Source organism: Podarcis melisellensis (genome assembly GCF_964234715.1).
Source record: "Podarcis melisellensis genome assembly, chromosome: 1".
NCBI lineage: Eukaryota > Metazoa > Chordata > Lepidosauria > Squamata > Lacertidae > Podarcis > Podarcis melisellensis.
The window spans coordinates 77,813,880-77,834,466 of NC_138528.1; the positions used below are offsets into that span (position 1 = coordinate 77,813,880).

At 42.3% G+C, this 20,587-nt stretch overlaps 1 protein-coding gene across 2 annotated transcripts in view; it reads right to left on the reverse strand.

Annotated features, from left to right (window-relative positions):
* Positions 1-20,587, reverse strand: part of SYT12 (synaptotagmin 12) — a 66,385-nt gene that overhangs the window by 30,309 nt on the left and 15,489 nt on the right. For both annotated transcript variants that reach the window (XM_081919711.1, XM_081919710.1), the window contains 3 exons: positions 6,850-6,911; positions 5,090-5,283; positions 4,456-4,845 (listed from right to left, as the gene is read on the reverse strand). In XM_081919711.1, coding sequence (XP_081775837.1) covers positions 4,456-4,845; positions 5,090-5,283; positions 6,850-6,883 — 618 coding nt within the window. In that variant the 5' untranslated portion in view covers positions 6,884-6,911. The remainder of the gene's footprint in view (positions 1-4,455; positions 4,846-5,089; positions 5,284-6,849; positions 6,912-20,587) is intronic.

Genomic DNA, 20,587 nt, shown 5'->3' on the forward strand with positions numbered 1-20,587 from the left:
GCAGCTTGTCTCTCTATTTTTATTTCTCTCTCTCTCTCTCTCTCTCTCTCTCTCTCTCTCTCTCTCTCTCTCACACACACACACACACACACACACCACTACTGAATAAACAAATCCCAGGAGGAACTGTATGTATGTATCAGACGAAGTTATTGCAAGGAACCCAAAGCTTGCTTCCCAATGGTGATATGTAAGGGTTTTGCCAAATGTCGCAGACACTTTGCTGATTTCCGCCCGGACACTACTTGTGGCTGCAGTATTCCATATATGTCTGGGAAATTCCAGATGTATGGCAACCCTATGATATGTTTGGGAGAAACAAGCCACGAGTGCTGACTTGAATACCGTGGTTAATGGTCAGTGTTATAGCCAAATGCTGTCAATGATTCAACATGCATGTTTACTTGGAAGTAAATGCTACTGTGGGTGGGGGTTATTTCCTAATACACTTATTTAGGATTGCAGCCTGGAAATAGCCATTTTAATCCAACTAGAAAAGTTGTTTTCTATCACTTGCTCATTGATTGAGAGGCAAACCAGTTTGTTGCCACAGCCAAAGAAATAGCAATATGTATTAAGGCTCATGGCCTTGATTTTGCAAAATGGCTTTGCAGAGAGAAGCAAGTGGCCTCCTGCGGCCCTGGTAGGATGAGAAGCAGGGGAAACAATCCTTTCAAAAACAATCACACACACATTTTCCAAGCCTAGTAATTGTCCTTATGTTTTCCACATGCAAGCTCCCAACTGCTCTCCTCTTTTGCTAAGCTTATATCAGCTTGTCCAGAAATGCCATTTATACAAATTGCTCTGCCTGTAATTCTCCAGTCTACTTGCAGTTGAAGTTAACTGCTGATTTTATCCGGGAGACAAAGCAGTAGTAAAAGAACAGAGCAGATTGTGGTCAGCACCAATACGAGTCTTTCTTCCCTCAATGAGCTACAACATCATGGAGCTTACAGATATTGAAGGCCACGAGGAAGCAATGGTTTGTAGGGAAATGGGACGTTTTCCAGATTTGCCATGGTGACCTAACTATTAGCAAATAAATTCTACAAACCCACACATACAAAAGCTGAGTAAGCAGTCTATAAACCACCAAGGCCCCAGATCAGTCATTTGTTTTGCCAGAGAGGGCATTGTGAAAAGGGAGTAAGAGATGTTGGGCCAAAGCCACAAGTGGCCTACTGACTAGGCTTCTTGCCACATATGTTGTCCCTTCCACAGGCCTCTTTTTACCTCTGAGCTGGCAACTTGTGGGATGCTTCTGTCATATCTATCCGATTTGGCCCAATGGCCTCCAACTGCTCAGCCTCTTCAGATTAGCCCTTTTTGCCTGCTCGTCTGTGTAAAAGCCTGTGTTGCAAGCAGTCTACCCACAGGAGCAATTTAATGTCTCATGGAACTCTTGCTGGAAACTAATCTGCAGACCTGTAGCTAAAATAATTACCATATGATTTTCATGAAGAAGAATGTGATGCCAACCCACAGCAATTATGTTGAACTTCTGCCACAACATTCCACAACCATTCTCTTAAGCAAGACTGCCGGGGGTGGAGAAGGTGGAATTGAATCAGTCCTTGAATGGAAATTATATTGAGGCATCTGTTTGGAAAACATGGTCGATGTAGGGTTGCCAAATTACCTGGGTGGAAAGACAGCTTGGTCTGCTCTTGTTTCTTTAATAGCAACCTCAATTGCAGGAATTAAAAGAAGAATCTTCTCATATGATGGCATCAGCATATCATCAAATGGCTGGTTCAGAAGGTGACAATTCTACTGATGACTTTTTGGGAGTTACTTTGCCTTTCTTTAAGCATTAGTCTTCCAAGAGGAGCAGTACCATCACACAAACATAAGGTAAAAAAGAATGAAAAAGTGGGTTCCCAAATGCAGGTTTGGGCTAAAGGTGGACCCCAAGCCTAAGAGAATGCAGTTAGCGGTGCTGCTAGCATTAAATTGTCACCTAGTGACTGCAATGTAGACGAAGAGCAAGGTGAAAAAGCACCGTCATTGTCTGTTAAATGAATCTGTACCCCAAGAGAAGAAAGACAACTATATTGATTGTTTTTGTACAAGTTCTTCAAGGCCCTCAGCCTAGATGAACCTGCAAAATCAATATATGTGGTTGCCTTCCTGTTCTGGAAATCTTATTCACAACAGGAGCCTTTCCTGAAGGATTAACAATTTTGGGGTATAAGCCTTGCGATACAGTCAAAGTTTCCTCTGTGGAGGTTGTTTGGAATACCATCTGTCAATTTTCTAACTTTTACAGTAGCAATTAAATCTATTCTGTAAGATGAATAAGACATCAGAGATGGAGGCTTTAAGAAAACTTTGTTTTCAAATGGCAGGAATTCACACCTGAGAGTTGAGATTTAGATTAGACTAATTCACAGGAAACAAAACAGGGGCTGGCAAGCTACTGAATCCTGAGTTGCTGCATCCATCTTTGTAAAAAAAGAGACTTCAAAGTCCTCAATACTATGCTATGTGAAGTAATTTAAGTAAAGACAATTTAAATCACCAAGAAAAGGAAGTACCTTGAATTAAGTAATTGATTTAAATGTTAATGCCTTAAACAAAACCGCTTACTAATTGCTCAACATAATCCTGCCTAATTTTCAAAAGAAATTCAAGGCAGCTAACAAATTCAAACATCACTCAGTATTAAAATACATCTCAGCACCCATTCCTAGCCCAAACCATAACACCAACTAAACTACAACAGTAATTTCCTACTGGAAGGATTTTTTTTGTAGTAATTTCCAAGGCAGGCATCAAAACTAAAATATCAGAAAGAAATCAGTCCTCCTCCTAAGAATGTTATCCCTCCACACTTTCTCCAATCTATCATCTCTTGATAAATTTCCTGCTGCTTCAGTTGTTCATCTTCAGTTGACATGATGCATATTGTTTCTTCCAGATCTCTCTCGTGATAAGGTAGACTCAAGTCCATGAAAGCTTATGTCATAATAAATGCCTTAGTTGTTTTTGCTGAAACAGACTCAAGAGGGCCCCTTTCTACAAATTGTTATAACAATTTAGCTTCACCATAAGTACCGCTTTTACATAGTGTTTGAATGTAACTGTAAGCAACAAGGTGGATAAATATGTGGCCACACAGTGTGATGTATTCTGCCTAGGAAATGGGTGAGGGGAACATTGACTAAAGAGGCCTCAAGTCACTGCCAGTTTTACAGTTCAGCGACCCTGTGATCACACTGCTTCTGACAACCGATTCCTATTCAGCAAGATAATCATGCTGTATGAAGAGGCCTTGCATTATCCCTCTCTTGAACTATGGGAAATCTCTGGAGTCTTGAAAAGGAGAAATCAGTGGTGCAGTGTTGTTTTCCTTCCCTTAACTCATAAATAGCTAGGGAAGATGTTTCCCTTTTTGGCAAAAGCTACCAGAGCACCCAGTCAACCTACACCCACAATATACTTTCATAAACCATGGGTTTAATTATATAATTGCTGCTGCTTCATTCAGCAATAGCTGCTCATAGACCCTAGAAATGCAGGTTGTCTCATTGCATCAAAGCAGGCAAAGGTGTGACACATGACTCTATGGGCCATCAGAGATTGCAACATCAAGGCAGCTAAATTCATCTCAAGTCAGGTAATTTCTAACAAAGATTAAACCTGGAGGGCTGAAACAACTGATCTTATTGGCTTTAAATATTTATTTATTTTTATTTATAAAACATTACGTTTGTAATTAAAGAACAAATAAAGCAATGTACTATTTTTAAAAATCCATACATTCTAACAATAGCTCTCTTAAAGACAGATAACACATAACTCTAGCAAATCCAATTCTAAAAAGCTCAAACAGTCTACACCAGTAAAAGCACAATCAAATTAGGACAGTCCCTTGAGAGGCCATTTATACTTTAACTAGATTCCAAACCCCAAACATTCCACATAAAATGGTGTGGAAAGGTATTGGTTTACTCTGCTTAAAGAATTGTCTAAAAACCTGTGTCTGAGAAAACAATCCGATGGAGTAAGTGTGGATGGGCACTTAATTACAGCAAACATTCTTTCACCCCTATTCTAAGGAAGTCAACACCGTGCTATTGAACTGAAGAACAGGAAGAACAAGATTGTTTGATACTCACAGCATGCCACTCATGCTCATGGCCAGTTAATTCATTACACAGTTCCTAGAATGCAGATGTGGATCACACACAACACATTTTTGCATGACTGAGAAACTTCAGGCCAATTCAACATTCCCTCAGGAATCTGAAATCAACTATAAGTGAAGACCCAAAAAGTGCCTAGATCTCACCACTTGAACAACTAAGCTAACAACAATCCAGCATAAAAACTCCAAAAAAAACAACAACACATGTTCATTTGATTAGAAGACATGGTGAAAAACATTCTGAGCATCTGCTATTATGTCATGCACCACTGTATACAAGTAAAAATGGTGGGGAAACTTACCCTTGAAATGCCAACTATTTGCTCATCCGGAAGCAAACTGATGCGCACAAAGCATGATTCAAAGTTGACATCCTCCTTCTCCATGAGATCTTTGCCCTGTAGCAGTGTAACATGCAAGGTGTTGGAGTTCACATTGTATTCCATATTGACTTCCACCTGTCCCACTGTGAACTCATGGCCAAAGTTATTTCCAATTGAGGAGATGGAACTGAGAGAATCGGTGGAGATGGACTTTTTCAGTGGCCCGTAGGGAGCCAACTCAAGGTCTTTGTGCATCAGCTCCAAAGTGCCCAACTCATTAATGTTTTCGAAGGTGTCATCCATTTTCAGGCTGGGCTTGCGAACAGGAGAGGTCCTTTCTCCTGCCTTTCGGAAGTTGCTCGCAGCTCTCTACAGACAGTAAGCAGAACAGAAAGCTAGTCAGAGCTCAAGATTAACTTCAAACTATTTACTACTGTAAAACATCAACCTTTTGCAGGCCCCAGAGTTTAATTTCTCCGCATGCCCTCGTAGTCCCACCACTGAATAAAATTCTGGACTCAAGTGGGAGCTCTTAATCAAATCTGCTATTATGATGGCGCACAGGGGGGAATGGATGATTGTGGTAACTGATGGATTTCTCAATGCCCTTTACCTTTTGCTTGATCTGAGAATATGTGGTCCCATATTTTTGTTCTAGGTATCTGTAGTCGTAGTTTGGAAATGGAGATGGTGCAGGATAGCTGCCAGACCTCCATAGCTTCCACAGGTTTACTCCAGCTATTCCCAGCAAAACAAGTGCTCCAGTAATATAGATACCTATTTCCCATCCAGGTGGACTTTTTATGACTGGAAGAAGAGAGAGAGTTATCATGGCACATTGAAATCTTACAGAAGCATTATAGGAATATTAAGTAAGTGGCCTTCTGTGTGGTATCTTCTGTGATGCTAGGATGAAGGTGCAAATTAAGGTTCTAACCGTTCTTAATTCATAACCACCACCAACCCCACACCAACAGTACACAACATTTCACACAAAACTGCACCACAATGGCTTGACACAACGGAACACATCTTTCTTTTCAAATCTAAACTATAGTCTCTCTGTACAGTGAACTATCTAAGAAAATATGTGATTGCTTAACATAACAGGATTTTTTGTTTACAGCCATTGAAGTAACTTCCCAAATTTAGGAAAATTACAACACTTTGTTTTTATCATCACTATGTTTCTATTCATAAGAAAAATCTTTCATATTATTCAGTTCTTGTTCAATATTTTTGATGGCTGATCTGTGAATACTACCCATTACTAGTTTATAAAGAAGCATTTTCTTTCTTTCAGCTTTTCAAAATTGATCTATTTTTCCTCTTACCAGTGAGAATAAAAATGTGTTTATTTCTTCATGGTTTCGGAAAACATTTCCCCCCTACATTTTGACTTTTAGCTTTCAAATATTCTGTTTCTATATGTATCCAAACAGTCTCCTCACCAGATGTGGACTGCAATAATCTTTTCAATGTAGATAGATGGCCCACTGTTCAACCATGCTATGAATTTCATACTGGCACAGAAAATTGCTCCCACCTGATTATGATAAATGGGAACAGCTTTCAAGCAAACACACATTCTACAGTTTGCAGTGATCTACAAGAAGTGGCAATAAGATACACACTTGAACCAACTTAATGCACAACTTCTTCACATACCAAGTATTGTTGTGTTTCTAGAAAGAAAGGTATTCACACAACTGCTTCCAAGAGACCTGAAGGCCCATATATTTTCACCAGCTACTTCCCAACAGAGAAATTCATTTGAAAAACCTCTAGTAACCAGCTGAGACAATAATATATGGTTCTTTGCTTGGAAACAGCTGAATCAATGGTCAGACGTTAATACAGAGCAACAACATGTCTACATTCCCTAGCCTGGTGCCTTCCAAATTTCAACTACAACACCCATCATCCTTGACTATGCTGGATGGGGCTGTTGTAGTCCAAAACATCTGTAGGACATTAGACTGGGGGTAGGCCACCAAATATTCTCTTCAAGCATCTTCTTTCCACAGACCTTAACTAGAGAACTTACTCTGTGTGCACCTGGTAGTATCGAGCTTCTCATAAATCTCTCACCATCTCACCTAGCTTGGCCCTTAGAATAAGTTCTTACGTTAGAAAGCTACTGGATTGAAGGTAAGGGCTTCATCAAAAGATATATGTGAGATGCAGCCCTCAGTATTTGTCTGGATACCCTCCTGTCTCTGGGGCTGTAAGAGTTTTCTGGATGTTCTGTCCAGAAAATGTCTAAATGGGAGGGAGATCACATTATTATTGTTTGAGCAGGGAGACTTTTACCAAGACTGGTATCTCCAAACAAAACCCTAGCACAGTTTGTTCAGCATTCAAGATACTCACCACTGAGTTGGTGCTCAGCAACGTTATTATCCATGGTGACTATCCTGAGTAAGGGCAGTTACCTAGAAGAAAACACAAACAAAAACAGTGAGGAAATCAAGACAATGCTGTATGACACTGAGAGTACCTCAAGATCAGATTTATTCTATAACTAATTAATGAAAAGCTAATACAACCCCTTTCTTCTGTTTCCACAATGACTGGCACAACAATTGGGAAGGGATCCTGCCGTTTTTAGTCATTTTTTGTTCTTTAGTCTGCCCTCTTGCATTTATTTTAGTTTTACTGGATTGTATTGGGTGCTTTAATTACTTTTATTGTATGCAGTCTAGAAACTTCGGTGTACAGCATCTAATACATGTATGTACTATTATGACTACTGATACTACTAATAGCAGAAATGACATTACACACTTTGCTACACATATAAAATATTCCTTTGCATTCTGTCATGGGAAGCCCAATCCTCTTAGGCTGCTTTGGCTTCAGAGGTGCTACAACTGCTGCAGCATCCTGTGTCTCTGTGAAGTGGAGCAGCGCCTTTCTCTGCTCCTGTATTACTGGGCCAATGGGATTGTTGGCCCAATGCTCCAATGGCTCTAACAGCAGCAGGCCTGCCCATATCACTGAAGAGGGACCTTAGCCCTATAGTCCCTGTAATTAGACCATGCTGGTGTAGGAGAGTTGATGGCTACTGCTAGGCCAGCGTCAGGCCAAAAGGGTTTCACTGCTTGAGGTCCAGGACCAATAGTCCCAGATCCTAAACTCCAACCCCATTGCATAATAAAGCAAAGGATCCAGTCATCATGGTTTTAAGAGTACATTTATATGGCAGCTTCCCCTCCACTCTGTGTTTTCATATTTCTACATTAAGCTTTGCATTTCATTCTGTTTCACCCAAAAATCTTCAGATCAAATTAGCCACACTTCAGTCCCATTTAAATCAACAGAACTTTACACACTCATTGGCTACTTTTATGGGACAGAAATGTCACTAACTTAGTCTGGATCTAAACCACTGTGGTATGGCTGCCACCTAATTTCCAAAGAAAGGCACTGTGCCTTTAACTGTTACATGTTAGGCAGCTCAACAAATGCTACTTTCCCCAACATGAAAAGGATGAAATGTGGGATTTAAAAATAAAATAAAATGTCAAGCAATTGTTATATGCATATGGAAAGAAAAAAGCTGAGAACCCCGTTGGTTAATTTTCTTTTTGGTTAATCTGCATCTTGAAATAATAATAAATAATAATAATAATAATAATAATAATAATAATAATAATTTTATTCCCCACCCATTTGGGTGGGTTTCCCCAGCCACCCTGGGCTGCTTACAGCATATCTAAAAACAAACTAAAAACATCAAGCATTAAAAACCTCCTGATACAGGGCTGCCTTCAGATGTCTTCTAAAATTTGTGTAATTCTCTATCTCCTTGACATCTGAAGGGAGGGCATTCCACAGGGCGGGCGCTACTACTGAGAAGGCCTTCTGCCTGCTTCCCTGTAACTTCGCTTCCTGCAGTGAGGGAACCAGCAGAAGACCCTCGGAAGAGGAGCTCAGTGTCTTGGCTGGACGATGGGGAGGGAGAAATCCTCTGTTTAGGCCTGCTGCAATATATCACCATTGTGGCACAGTTGTTCCCGAGAGTTTCTCTTCCCCAAAGGCTTCCCTTTACGCAGTTAGCCTCATGGTAACCAGCTCCATGCAGCTCAGGCTGATGGTAACCAAATCATGAAATATATTAGCATGGGTAGAATTTTATCTAAAATATGGGGATAACAATACAGTCTCTTTCTGCTGGGCTGTTGTAAGCAAAATTAGCAACCAACAACCTAATAAGAAGAGAAAAACCACTGTGTATGTTGTTTTAGTTTATTGTTTTTGATACGGATACCAGGTTACTTTGGTGGATGAAGCAGGGACATAGTTTTGATCACCCACCCAGATTTTATTGGGGGGGGGGGGAGAGACTAGCTGCCACAGGCAGCCAATAACACCAAGACAGCATCCATCTGGCTGAGTTCCCAATGGCATATGAATTAGGCCTTGGAGTTTGCATTGTAAACTCTTCCAATAACCAGCAGCGTCCCAATGGTCTGCAAGAGAAAACAAGTTTACAGTCTCAGCCAGTGTGCTCAGTGTACACTTATGCAAGAAGAGATTCTTCTGTGTCTTTTGGCACTGCATGAGTCACCAGTGCATGGTGTTTTGTGGAAATGCGTTATTAAAACCTGCTTCTCAAGTACATCACCCCGGATTAGAGGTCACTGATTGCTGGAACCTTGCAAAATTACTACACTACAACCTGCCAGTGGAGGAGGTCTGATTTATCTTTCATTCCTGAAGGCTCTTTCTTTGCTTGCCGGGGAGGAATTACTGCATTGTTCCATTCCGTGTCCAGCTGATGAATGGCTCTGTAAGGGTTTGCTTGAGAATTTCCTGCTTACCCTCTATCCATCTGAGCAGGGAGTGACCCCATGTTTTTCATCGAGAACCTCCATCAAGATTTCTCATTACAACTCCTAGTGGGTAAGCTGAATATTCAGATGTATGAGGAGCAGGTTGTTCTGCAAAATCTCCCCTAACTCAGCATCTCATGGTCTTTTAAAAAAGACCCCGCAGTGCAGAAAAGGTGGATTCATGTTTAGTTGTATTGAGAATCCCCAGATACCGATGAATACCTTAATTTTAAAGCCTATGTCATGGAGTGGCTGGATGCACAGGATTGGTGGGAGGCACCAGCTGGGGAGCCCCCAAAGGAAGACTGCTCAGAGCCAGGGGATAGGTGGTGGGATGACAGTCGGAGGGACAAGAATGAGGAAGAACAGACAGGGAGGAGGATGGGTAATACGCAGGGGAGGTAACAGGGTTTAGTGAGCAGGAAGAGTCTGTTTCAGATTCTGAGGCAGAAGAGGGGGCTGAAGAGGTGTGGGGCCAGGAGACAAGAGAGGCAAGATGATGAAGCTGGGTAGTCTCCCTCTCCTGAAAGTCTCCCCCTCCAGCTGCACCCAGTGTTAGGATATTCCGTTCCACCTTAAGGAACAGGCATGACTGTTGTGTGTCACATGCCTGTTTACACTCCAGCACAGCTTGCTGGGATCTTCCATTTGTGTATAGCTTTTGCTTATGTGCTGTTTGCTTGGACACGAAGGAGAGAAGACATGTTTTCCTTTTGTCCTGATGTATGCTGAATAAACTGCTTGTAAATATGCTCACACAGCCGTCTCCCTACCACTTCTGTTGCGAAGGGTTATTTACTCTGCTGAGTTGCATGCTCCAGCTTCTGAAGGCTTCTGAAGCTCGGGTCACAGTTTCATGCTGATCCAAGGACTGGAGATCGCCCGGCACACTGGCCGGTGGGCTGGGGCCAGCTGGGGGCCTGCCAATTGCGCCAATTCCTTGGCTGCATCCCAACACCCAGCTCTCCTCCCCCTTGGTCTCCTAGGGCATGCAGGGAAATTAAGCAGGTTGAACAGAAATCAGTTTTGTGCAGGCAGAGTTTGAGACTGCTTGGGAAAGACCCAGCAGAGAAGTAGCCTTAGTGGGCACTGGGAAGGTGGGGACCTTTAGTCCTCACACCTGCCTCATCAGGGCAAGACCTGCAGAGAAAGGTTGCTGGAACCACTAGGCTGCAGTGCTTCTGTTTCACTTATATTCTGCATGGGCCATATTATCTCTTCCAGGCTCTTCACGCTTCCTGAAGAGCAGACAGTATTATTAAAGAGGCAACCTTCTGGCTTAGAGCACAGCGCTCTGGCAACTTCCTCTCTCTTCTTGCCTGCCTGCTGCACTGCAGTGGTGAAAGGGCACTGTGGAATATGAAGCCCCTCGTATGGGAGAAGGGAGTCCCACAAGGGCAATCTGGCTCAAGGGGTACTGTGTGAGGGGTCTCAGTTCAGGGGTCCCTGGCTTCATGTCAGGCCTTGGGTATGGGGGTCCAGTACTTCCATGGCTTGCTCCATTAGGCCTCTTGAACTGGCTGGCTCCTCTGTCTTTGGGTTAGAGTCCTGGTGGTTGTTTGAGATTTGGAAGGCTATTGGAAAAGTTTACAACATTGTCTACCGTCTGTCTGTAGCTCTCTGCTTTTTGTTACTTATGGATTTACTGAATTGCTGTGTGCCCAGTGATATCTTGGGAAGACTCAGGCTTGGATGCAATCCATCACAGTAGATTCTGAGGACGTACTTAAGCAAAAATATATTCCAAAGTTTTCATCATATTAACTTTACATTGCATGCAATTTGTACATCAGCTTTATTTGATGCATTCCATTCACAGAAGGAACTCATTTACATTATATTGGACTATTTATTATTTCCGTCACATACCGTTTTCATGGATTGTTTATTATTTCTGTTATAGACAAGCTTCATGTTGGTTGTTTAAATTTGTTGAGGCTTAGTTTTGTGATGTGTTGTATTTTCATTAATGCATGGGTCTTTTGTGGCTTATTGGCTGCAACTCGTATCATATTGTATGATATCATATCACAGGTTAGAGCCCACTGTTGTATTTTTGTTTTATCACCTATTTATCATATTTGTCATTGATTGGTCTGTGATTTGGTCATTTTGCTTGAGGTTTGGATCATGATATCAAGTTGTAGAGCTAAGAAAATTGACAGCAGCTTGAATAAAGGATACTTAATGTACAAAACCCGTACCAAAAGGAAAAAGGCATAATGGTTTAACACAGAACAGTGGAGTTATATAGTAAGAAAGGAAGGAAGTGAAGATACTTTGGGGCAGTTTATGTTAGTCCTCACTCAATTATTTTTTAAAGTAATCAAACTCAAAATGTGCATGTGCTTACAACCCAAAAAGCATTGGGCCACATTTAGAAGCCATAATCACCTACATTTTTTGCCACAAAACTTTTCATCCTCAGAGTTGTCATAATTCAAATTAACGTATTTTTCTGTGTATAAGACTAAGTTTTCCCCCTAAAAAATAATGTAAAAAATTAGGGAGTGTTTTATACACGGATAAACCTTCCCCCATTTTCTTTAACCTGAGTCCCCCAAAGTAGGGGGCATCTTATACATGAGGGCGTCTTATAGACGGAAAAATATGGTACATTACATTGATTCTGCTACAGAATAATATAGAAGTACTGTACTAGTCAAATGGATTACAATGGGCTGACAAGCAAAAGCCAGATTAAGTACACAACAGCAACCTTCACAACACAGTGAGAAAGCAGGTACTTCTCCTTTCACACAGTTAAAAAGGGAGGGTATATTCTGTTTTAAAGACTCCCTGGCTGCTTAGGTTGCACATTTTTAGGACAGTAACTACAATTTTCTTAATGGAGCAAGCAGCAATGTACTGTAGGAAAATGGGATGGATATTTTTAAAACCCTCCTCCATTCTTTCAGTCCCAACCTGACTTGGGTTCCTGCCCACAGCTCTCCTCCCTTAATTAAGGGATAAAATATATGATCAATGTATCTCTGTCCCATCTATTTTGGCCCTTAGCAATGTGATCTTATAGCTCATTCAATGGAGCCTTTGGCTTCTGCAGGACTTCTGCCATGCTAACATCTTATCACCAGCACATTTGCCTGTCAACTGGTTACAACCTATTGGGGAACAGGATAATTTAATTTGCACTGGTGATATAAGCCTATGTTTTCTAAGTTTCAAACATGTTTAGACTTTGTTTTTATGCCCCTTGCTTTAATAAGCAATAATTGGAACCTTTGAAATAAAAAATACAAATAAATACCAGCATTTTTATTATTTCAGAGTTATCCTTCTACAGTTCTGGCAGATCAACTCTCTGGCCCCTCCCCACCCCCAATTAGGATTTTTAGTTCAGTTTAGCCATTTCTCCCTTCCCTGCCTTGTTCAAATTCAACAACAATCTTACTAACAGTCTTGCTGTTCAGTTTGTACTTGTTATTTCCCCATCACTCCCCTCATTTTCTGTGTACAAATGATCCTGTGTTGGATAATACATGGACAAATAATTTAATATGGAGCTGGCCTTATTGAGAGGTCACTGCAAAATAAATAGATGATGCCAGAGCTGAGGAAAGGACTCCTCCAACTGTTTATTATCGCTAGTCCTCAGAGCCTACAGGAACAGTCTCCCAAGGTACATGGGCATTGTATTGCTATGTTTAGCCAGGAATTCATTTCCATGCAATAAATAACAATAAAAAATTGGCGCCCCATGAAATTTGCAAAGGGGAAAGATGAACTGTGCAGGAAATCCCTCTTCTCAGTGTCCACTTTCAGGGGAGAAGAGAGACACACACCCCCAGCCACACTTTGCTTACAAAAGGAAAGCACTGAAGCCCAGAGAGTGCATGCCAAAGGGTGCTCTCTGAGCCCAATTTCACCCTTTGGGATCAAAGGTGAAATAAGAAATAATACACTGGAGAAAGGAAGGCTCAGGCACCTTCAGTGAATCAACCTATGCAGGGAAAGTGACTGCAGCCCATTTCTGTTGACTGAGCACCTCACTTCCCTCAGTCAACACTATTCAGTCTCCATTCCTACTCGGAAGATCTTGGGCACTACTCTCCTCTGTCAAGGTTATTCACCAGGGGCAAACAGAAAAGTGGTGGCCAAGGTGGTTGGTTAGTTTTTTGGGGGAGGGAGGGGGTAGAGGGAGAGCCAAGGGGAATTTCAACCCCTCAAGTATTTTCCTGGTCATTTAAAAAGACCCTCTCTTACCCACCTCCATAAGCATTCGGGGGTGGGGTGGAGAATAATGTTGCTCCTCCTGTTTGTTTGTTTATTGTAAGGCTTTGAAAAGACTCTTCCACTCAATGCACCCCACAGGTGGCCTAATGAATATTTAGAATATTTGCACCCCTGACTCTCAGTCATGATTTTCATGTCCAAGGTGGCTTACAATACAGTTAACAAGCTAACTGAAAAGACACATTTCTAAATCAACTGTTGAATGTTGGAAGGGTCAGCAACTGGAGCAGGTTCTGTGTGTGTTGCTCATGCCACTGTACTGCTTTTTGTTTTGTTTTGTTTTAAAAAAAAGCTAGAGACAGTAGGTAAAATAAAGAGCATTTGAACCAGCATCTTCCTGTCTAATAAAAATACCCATATCCCAGAATCCTCTGCAAAGCCATCTTCACACAGCAGACTGAGGTGGAACTTGCCTGGTCGCAAGCATGCAGTGAGATGTCGAAACTAACAGACTGAGGTGGAGAAGCAAAATCGATGGAACAGAATTCCTAATCATATAAAAGCAAAAAACAAAGCAACCCAAAGATCAGTCAAGCAGTTCACAGTTCATTTTGCTTGTGAACAGTAAGGCACCCATATATTTTGAAGAGTAAACAGAAAACAAAACCAGAATAACCATTGCCATTCCTGTTGCCTAAATGAAATATTAAACAATACTATTTTCATCAAACCCAGACTTCGTTTTTCATAGAAAAGTGTCATTTATGGACTGGTTCACACATGCATACATATATTGTAACTTTATTCAACTGAAAAGCATTGGGCTAGATCTATACCACACTAGTTGTACTTAGTTACCAATGAAATCAATGAGACTTCAGTCATGACTAACTTGTCCCATTGATTTCAATGGGGCCTATATGCAACTAACTTATAATGCAATCCTAACCATGCCTATTCAAAAGTAAGTCCTATTGAATTCATTGGCGCTTACTTTCAGGTAAATGGCGTTAGGACTGCAACCAATTGTTTCTGAAGTGAGGTGAAGTGACATGGAAGTTGCGTCTCAGCTCTTTGATCTGTGGTAATGCATTCACACACGCAAGGCATCTGATATACATCTACACTGATTTGAAACCTAAAAAAAAAAACCTACCCAGGAAGTGGGACATTCTTAATAAAGGCAAAACCTGAAGGTAAGAGACATAATCCTAAAGAAACTACATAAGAAGTCAAGTAACAAAGATTTTGAGAGTCCAAGGCACTGGGTGATATCTTCCGTTGAAAGCCTTTGTCACTCTCAGCAGCAGGGAAAACTACTCACCTGCCATGAGATTTACCATTCACAATTTTAGAGAGTGCTCTTTGTGAGCCCAACTAGCTGAAAAGCTCACTTTGTGTAATCTCAGCACCCTGCACAAATCTAACTGTACGGGAGTCCATAATCTTCAGAGATGAGGGCTTTCAAGGGAGGACAATACCTGGGCCATTTATTGTATTTGGTATTCTGACTTATTCTGTATCTTCTTTAGGATACTTTTTTGATTTTGGAGTTGTTTGTAGATTCAGAAACAAACCTTTTAATCACTGGGCACTAAACACCCCCCCCAAACATATGGTGGATATTTAATTTTGATGCATAAGAGTAACATGGGGGGGGGGATGGAGGCATTCTTTGACATGTTCTGGGGGTAATCTTAATTTAATACATTTGTTATACGTAACACAGTAGGTATAATATGCAGACTAGTGCCAGCCTTCCAGGCAAATCATGAGCAATCACCAGAACTGTCCTTGGTACTGAATAGTGTTCCAGCCTGAGCCTGAGCTGTCCAAAAATACTAAAGAGGGATAATGAAGAATTTGACTTATTCTGATCCACTTACTTGATGAAATAATTAGGTACTGGCCTTTCCAAGAAGTCTTTAGGCCAATCCATTATTCATCACCCCAAACTGAAACTAAGCCTGAAGCTCTATTATACAAAGCCTGAAATGTTGTACAGGCTTTCCTGGGAGTAAGTCCCATATGTTCCAAGTAAATATGCATACAATTGCACTGCATGCCTGGCTGGATGTAACAGCCATCTGCTTACATTCATCTTTGGTTACTCTGACCCATTCCTCCCCTTTCTCTATTGGCTTGTCATCCATACTTTTCTCTTTTCTAGTATCGGAAGCTCCTTGAGACAGGGATCTGTCTTTTGCTAATTTTACTTAGCAAAATGCAACATTGCGCTTCAACCACAATGGTAAGCAAAAGGCAAGAATCGAGTTTATAAATGTAATTATGCAAACTATTCCCCCAACCGCAAGATTGTGTACTTTGAGATTCCAGTCCCAAATGGCCCGACAACTCTGCACTGCCACAGAATGGTTACAAGATGAGCCTGAGACATGATTTATTCAGCAAAATAAATAAAGGCAGTGAGTAAACACCAACAAGAGAATGACCCAAACACATTCTTGTCATTTGTAACCTGAGTAGGGTTGGCATCTGGGAGGGTTTTCAGCTACACTTCAATGCAAGACAACAGGCAATTTAAAAAATGTTGCACTTAATTAGATTTATAGCCTGGCCAGGCTCAAAAGATAAGTGCTTTTGTTCTCTTTCATCCTAAAAAAAAGCCAAAAAACGCATAAGCTCACAACCATACTTCTGGAAAACAGATAGGAAACATTCCTAAAGAAATTTCCTCAAATGAGGCTGAGAAGAAATGCAGATTTCCCAAATCCAACACCCCCATCATTTGAGACATACAGAGGTCTAGTAAGAAAGCAAGACAAGGTGGGTATATCCAAGGACTGTCAAAAAACCTTTTCTCTGGTCACAACATTGACAGAAGACACAGGGCAGCTAAACTATGCAACTCTTGAAGTCCCTGTGTTGATGGGATTTACTGTGTGTGTGTGTGGTGCAATGACCCTTAAGGTGTCAGTGCAGTAATTCAGATCTATGCAACATGCCCAAAATGCTTAGGAAAATTATTCCCATTCTAGTGCTACTAGCCTGCTATGAGGACAAAAGCCTTCAAGTCTCTATTCAGAGTACCCAGGATGAAAACAAAACTGAAAAAGATTAGCATAAATTCACATTACTATGTGGAAAGGACAGAGAGGGACCTGGAGGAAATTTCAACCTTCTATGCTTTCGTTTCCACTGAACAGCTGCTTGCATTTCCAAGTTTAGCTTTGCAGCCCTGTTCTTTGAAAGAGATGCAAAGGGGGTCTGACTTTTCAAAAGGACTAAAGTTTGGAGAAGGACAGATTTTCAGTGAGTGAGGAAAAGGCTAGCATAGCTCCTTGAACATTTTAAAGGTTGTCTGCTGCATACCTCAAATTTTTAGTGGTCTACGTCGGCTAAGCTAACTTTTTTCTGCATTCACTTGGGGGTAATCTCTGGGAGGGTGGGAATGCTGAGTGTGGGTGGGATCAGAGTCAAAAATAGGCACAGCCGTCCCTCTCTCTCTCTTTCTGCAACCCCTCTCTCTGGGGGAGGACAGATCCCTCTTGCCAGAGGTATGACGTGATCACTTACTTGGAGAGCTTTTAAAATTAGGCCAATGGCTGCACATAATTATGTTTGGGGCCATGAGCAGCCCATCCCACTCAACAGTTAAGAAGGAGAGCACAGGCGTTGCATGCTGGACACTCTAGTTTCAACGCCAAGCATTTCAAGTTAAAGGGATCTTCAAGATCTCAAGGTTGTTCACAGCTGTGGGAAAATGATTGCTTGTACATGAGAGCATGAGCAAAGTTCTTATTGTTACAGGGTGATTTCATAGCTAGAAGCATCCTTGGAGCATGAACAGCGCGTGAACAGCTCGTGCTGTCCTATATGATTGGCTAACGTGGCATGGCCTGATGCTCGCATGGTCTAGTGCGAAGGTTCTTATCTGCTTGCTAGAACAAATTGCTTGGCTTGTACTTTGTATCTTTCTGATTTCACACAATAAAAGCTGTGCTGCATGAGCCCTAGGGGCAGCTATATTTCGGAACCTATTATGGTGTGAGACTGATTTTTCTTTGGATGCCGAGCTGCAACTCGACAATTGGTGCCCCGTGTGACTGCCTTCGGACTTCACGTTGTTTTTCATTATTCAGCACTCACCAACACGTCGTTCATCCACGTAGTGGATCCCTGGTGAGTGCTCCCGTATGATTTCTTTCGGACTTCATGCTGTTTTACAACGTTCAGCCTCACCTCGCCCGGCAGGGCTGCAGACGCGTCGTTCATCCACGTAGTGGATCCCCGGTGAGAGCTCCCGTGTGAATGTGATTCTGGACTACGTTACGGACTTATCAGCACTTATCTCCGCCCGGACAGGGCAAAAGGCGCCTCCCTCATCCTCCTAAGGATCCCTCCGGTAAGTGCTCCCTGCTCTTTTTGCAACTCTTGCAATCATGGGAAAGTCTCTCTCTGCACCACAGAAAATTTTTTTTAAAGACCTTAAATTCCTTTTGGCCAGTAACAACCTTGCTGTTCAGAAAGCTGACCTTAAGTCCCTTATAATAGCCCTGGACACTCACTGTCCCTGGTTCCCCCAGGACGGAAATTGGGAGTTAGACGATTGGAAAAAAATTGGACACTTCTTTCAAAATCATCCTCAGATTGATGTCAAGGTTTTGCATGCCTGGTGTAACGTCTACAAAGCTATGTCGTGCTTAACTCCTTCAAACATTCTTCTGGCTGCCGCAACAGCTTCTTCGCCCGCCCTCCCAGCTCCCGCTTTGCCTGCCTCAAACCTACCTCCTAAACCGCCGGACATTTTCCCTTCGGCTCCTCCTGTCACTCCCCTGCATTCTTCAAATTCTGCAGCACCCCCCGCTCTTCCACCTCCTCCGCCCAAGGCATCTGGCACCGCTTCCACCCCACTTCAAGAATCTCTTTGCACCGCTGCTCCGTTGCTAGCTTTTGATTCTACAACTCCTAATCTTTTTCCTGTGATTGCTCCTGCCCCCCCGGGGGGAGGCCCAGCCCGGCACGAACAGTTTGATTTGAGATTCATAAAGGAACTGTATTCTTCTGTCAAGGACAATGGCCCTGCACCCCCAGCCCCCATCATGCTGAACCAAACTGATGTTCTTGATGGGCTGACGGGAGGAGGCAATTTTTTTACTATTGCCCAACAGTTGGCCCTTGATCCTATGTATTGGGCAGCCACCACCGCTGCTGCCCAAGAAGCTTTGTCCTCTGTTCCTGCTGACAAGAATGAGCGCGGTGGCAGCATCAGACAGGGCCCTACAGAGCCTTATGGACAATTTGTCAATCGCTTGAATAACACTCTTAAGCGGCAAGTTCAAGACGTAGCAGCCCAAGAAGTGATCGTACACCAGCTTGCGTTTGATAATGCAAATGAGGACTGTAAGCAAGCGCTGCGCCCTTTGATGACAACGCCAAATATAGCCATTGCAGATGTGCTTAAAGCCTGCCAGTCAGTGGGGACTGAGACGTCTAAAGCTCGCCTGCTAGCCACGGCTCTGTCCTCCACCGTGTCCCAGAATCCTGCAAAGGATAAAACCTGCTTTGGATGTGGCAAAGTGGACCATTTTCGTGCACAGTGCAGATCTACCGCACAGCAATGTCACTCCAGCACAAAGTGCCCCATCTTTGATACAGGCCAGGACTTGTCAATTTTCTGAAGCACATCTTAGATCACATATTGGTCACCCTGGTTATTTGGCAACAGGAATTTTACGCCTGCTGAACTTCATTTCTGGAAGGAAGAAATATTGCAGCGTCCTTTAGTGTCATACAGGTTGCTTCCAGATCCACGGTGGAAGGGTCCAACTTCTTTGATTTCTTGCGTTCGACTTTGGCGCTCTTCTGTTGCCTCGTCTTCGCCCAAGGAGACACCAGCACCTTGAAACCGTATTTTACGCTGTTTGCCGGTGATGACCTCTCACCTGACCTCAACCCACATTGCAGTTGGAGACATCGCCATATTGATGTGCCCTGGATAACGTCACCTTCCACAGCTGTTCCAGTGTTTCCTGGCACGTTGAAAGGCCATCTTCAACCCTATCGCGTTGGCCCCCCTTCCCCCTGGGAAGCCACCGTTTCTACCACTTATCGTTACAGTTTTGCTGCCTCTTGTCTGGGAAATGAACCTGGCTTTGAAGGATGCCCTCGTCAGACCGGCATCGCTTGGGTTTTGCCCCCCAATAGCGACCATCCCATCTGTGTCACCACGTTTCGTTGGGTTTGGATTTTTGGCTCCGCAACGCACGGAGCAGTACATGAGGCCTATTTACAGCAAATGGGCTCCTGTATCTGCAGAAATGGCTGTGTGGCTTCTCCTAGTTTGTGGTTTTTACATGCCAATAATCGAGCCACGAAATATCACGCAGGTTGCTCGGAAACAGCTATTGGAATAATTTACCATTCTCACCCTTATTGCCCCCCCGAGCAACCAATATGGCATCGTCCTGAGTGGCCCCACAATTCCACTTCACACGGATGGAGCCTCTCCGTGAACTTTGTAAAACGCCGCTTTCGTCGTGCTGCTTTTTTGCAGAAGGCCAGGAGGCCTGAACTTTATCATCAGATTTGGACTAACAATACTTACGTTAGAGACATTAATCATTTTGCTTCTATGCTTAACCTTTCTGATTGTTGGATGTGTATGCATATCCCTCCTCAATCAAAAAGATCTGGCATTCTATTACATGGTATTCCTATAAATGCTTCATATAAGATTAGCAATAATATGAAGGACAATCGCATAAGTTTACCTCCTGTATTTCTATCGCTTGTAGAATTAGCTCCTTATTGTTTTCATTTTAATCACAATAGCAAAAAAATTTTAGGTCATTATCCATATTGTAATTGGACACATGAATACATTAATGGATCTTCTTGTTTTCTTAATGTTACAACCATGAGTGGCAGACCAAAGGTTTTAATTAATAATGTCACAACTTACATGACCTATGAACAACAAGCTGCATGTAGAGACTTTTATGTTTGGTTCGACTGGATGAGAAAAAGCAGCAGAACTACATGTTTGCTTCAATCTGATTTATGGTTATTTTGTGGCACACGTGCCTACAAAGAAATCCCCTCTGCCTTTTCTGGTA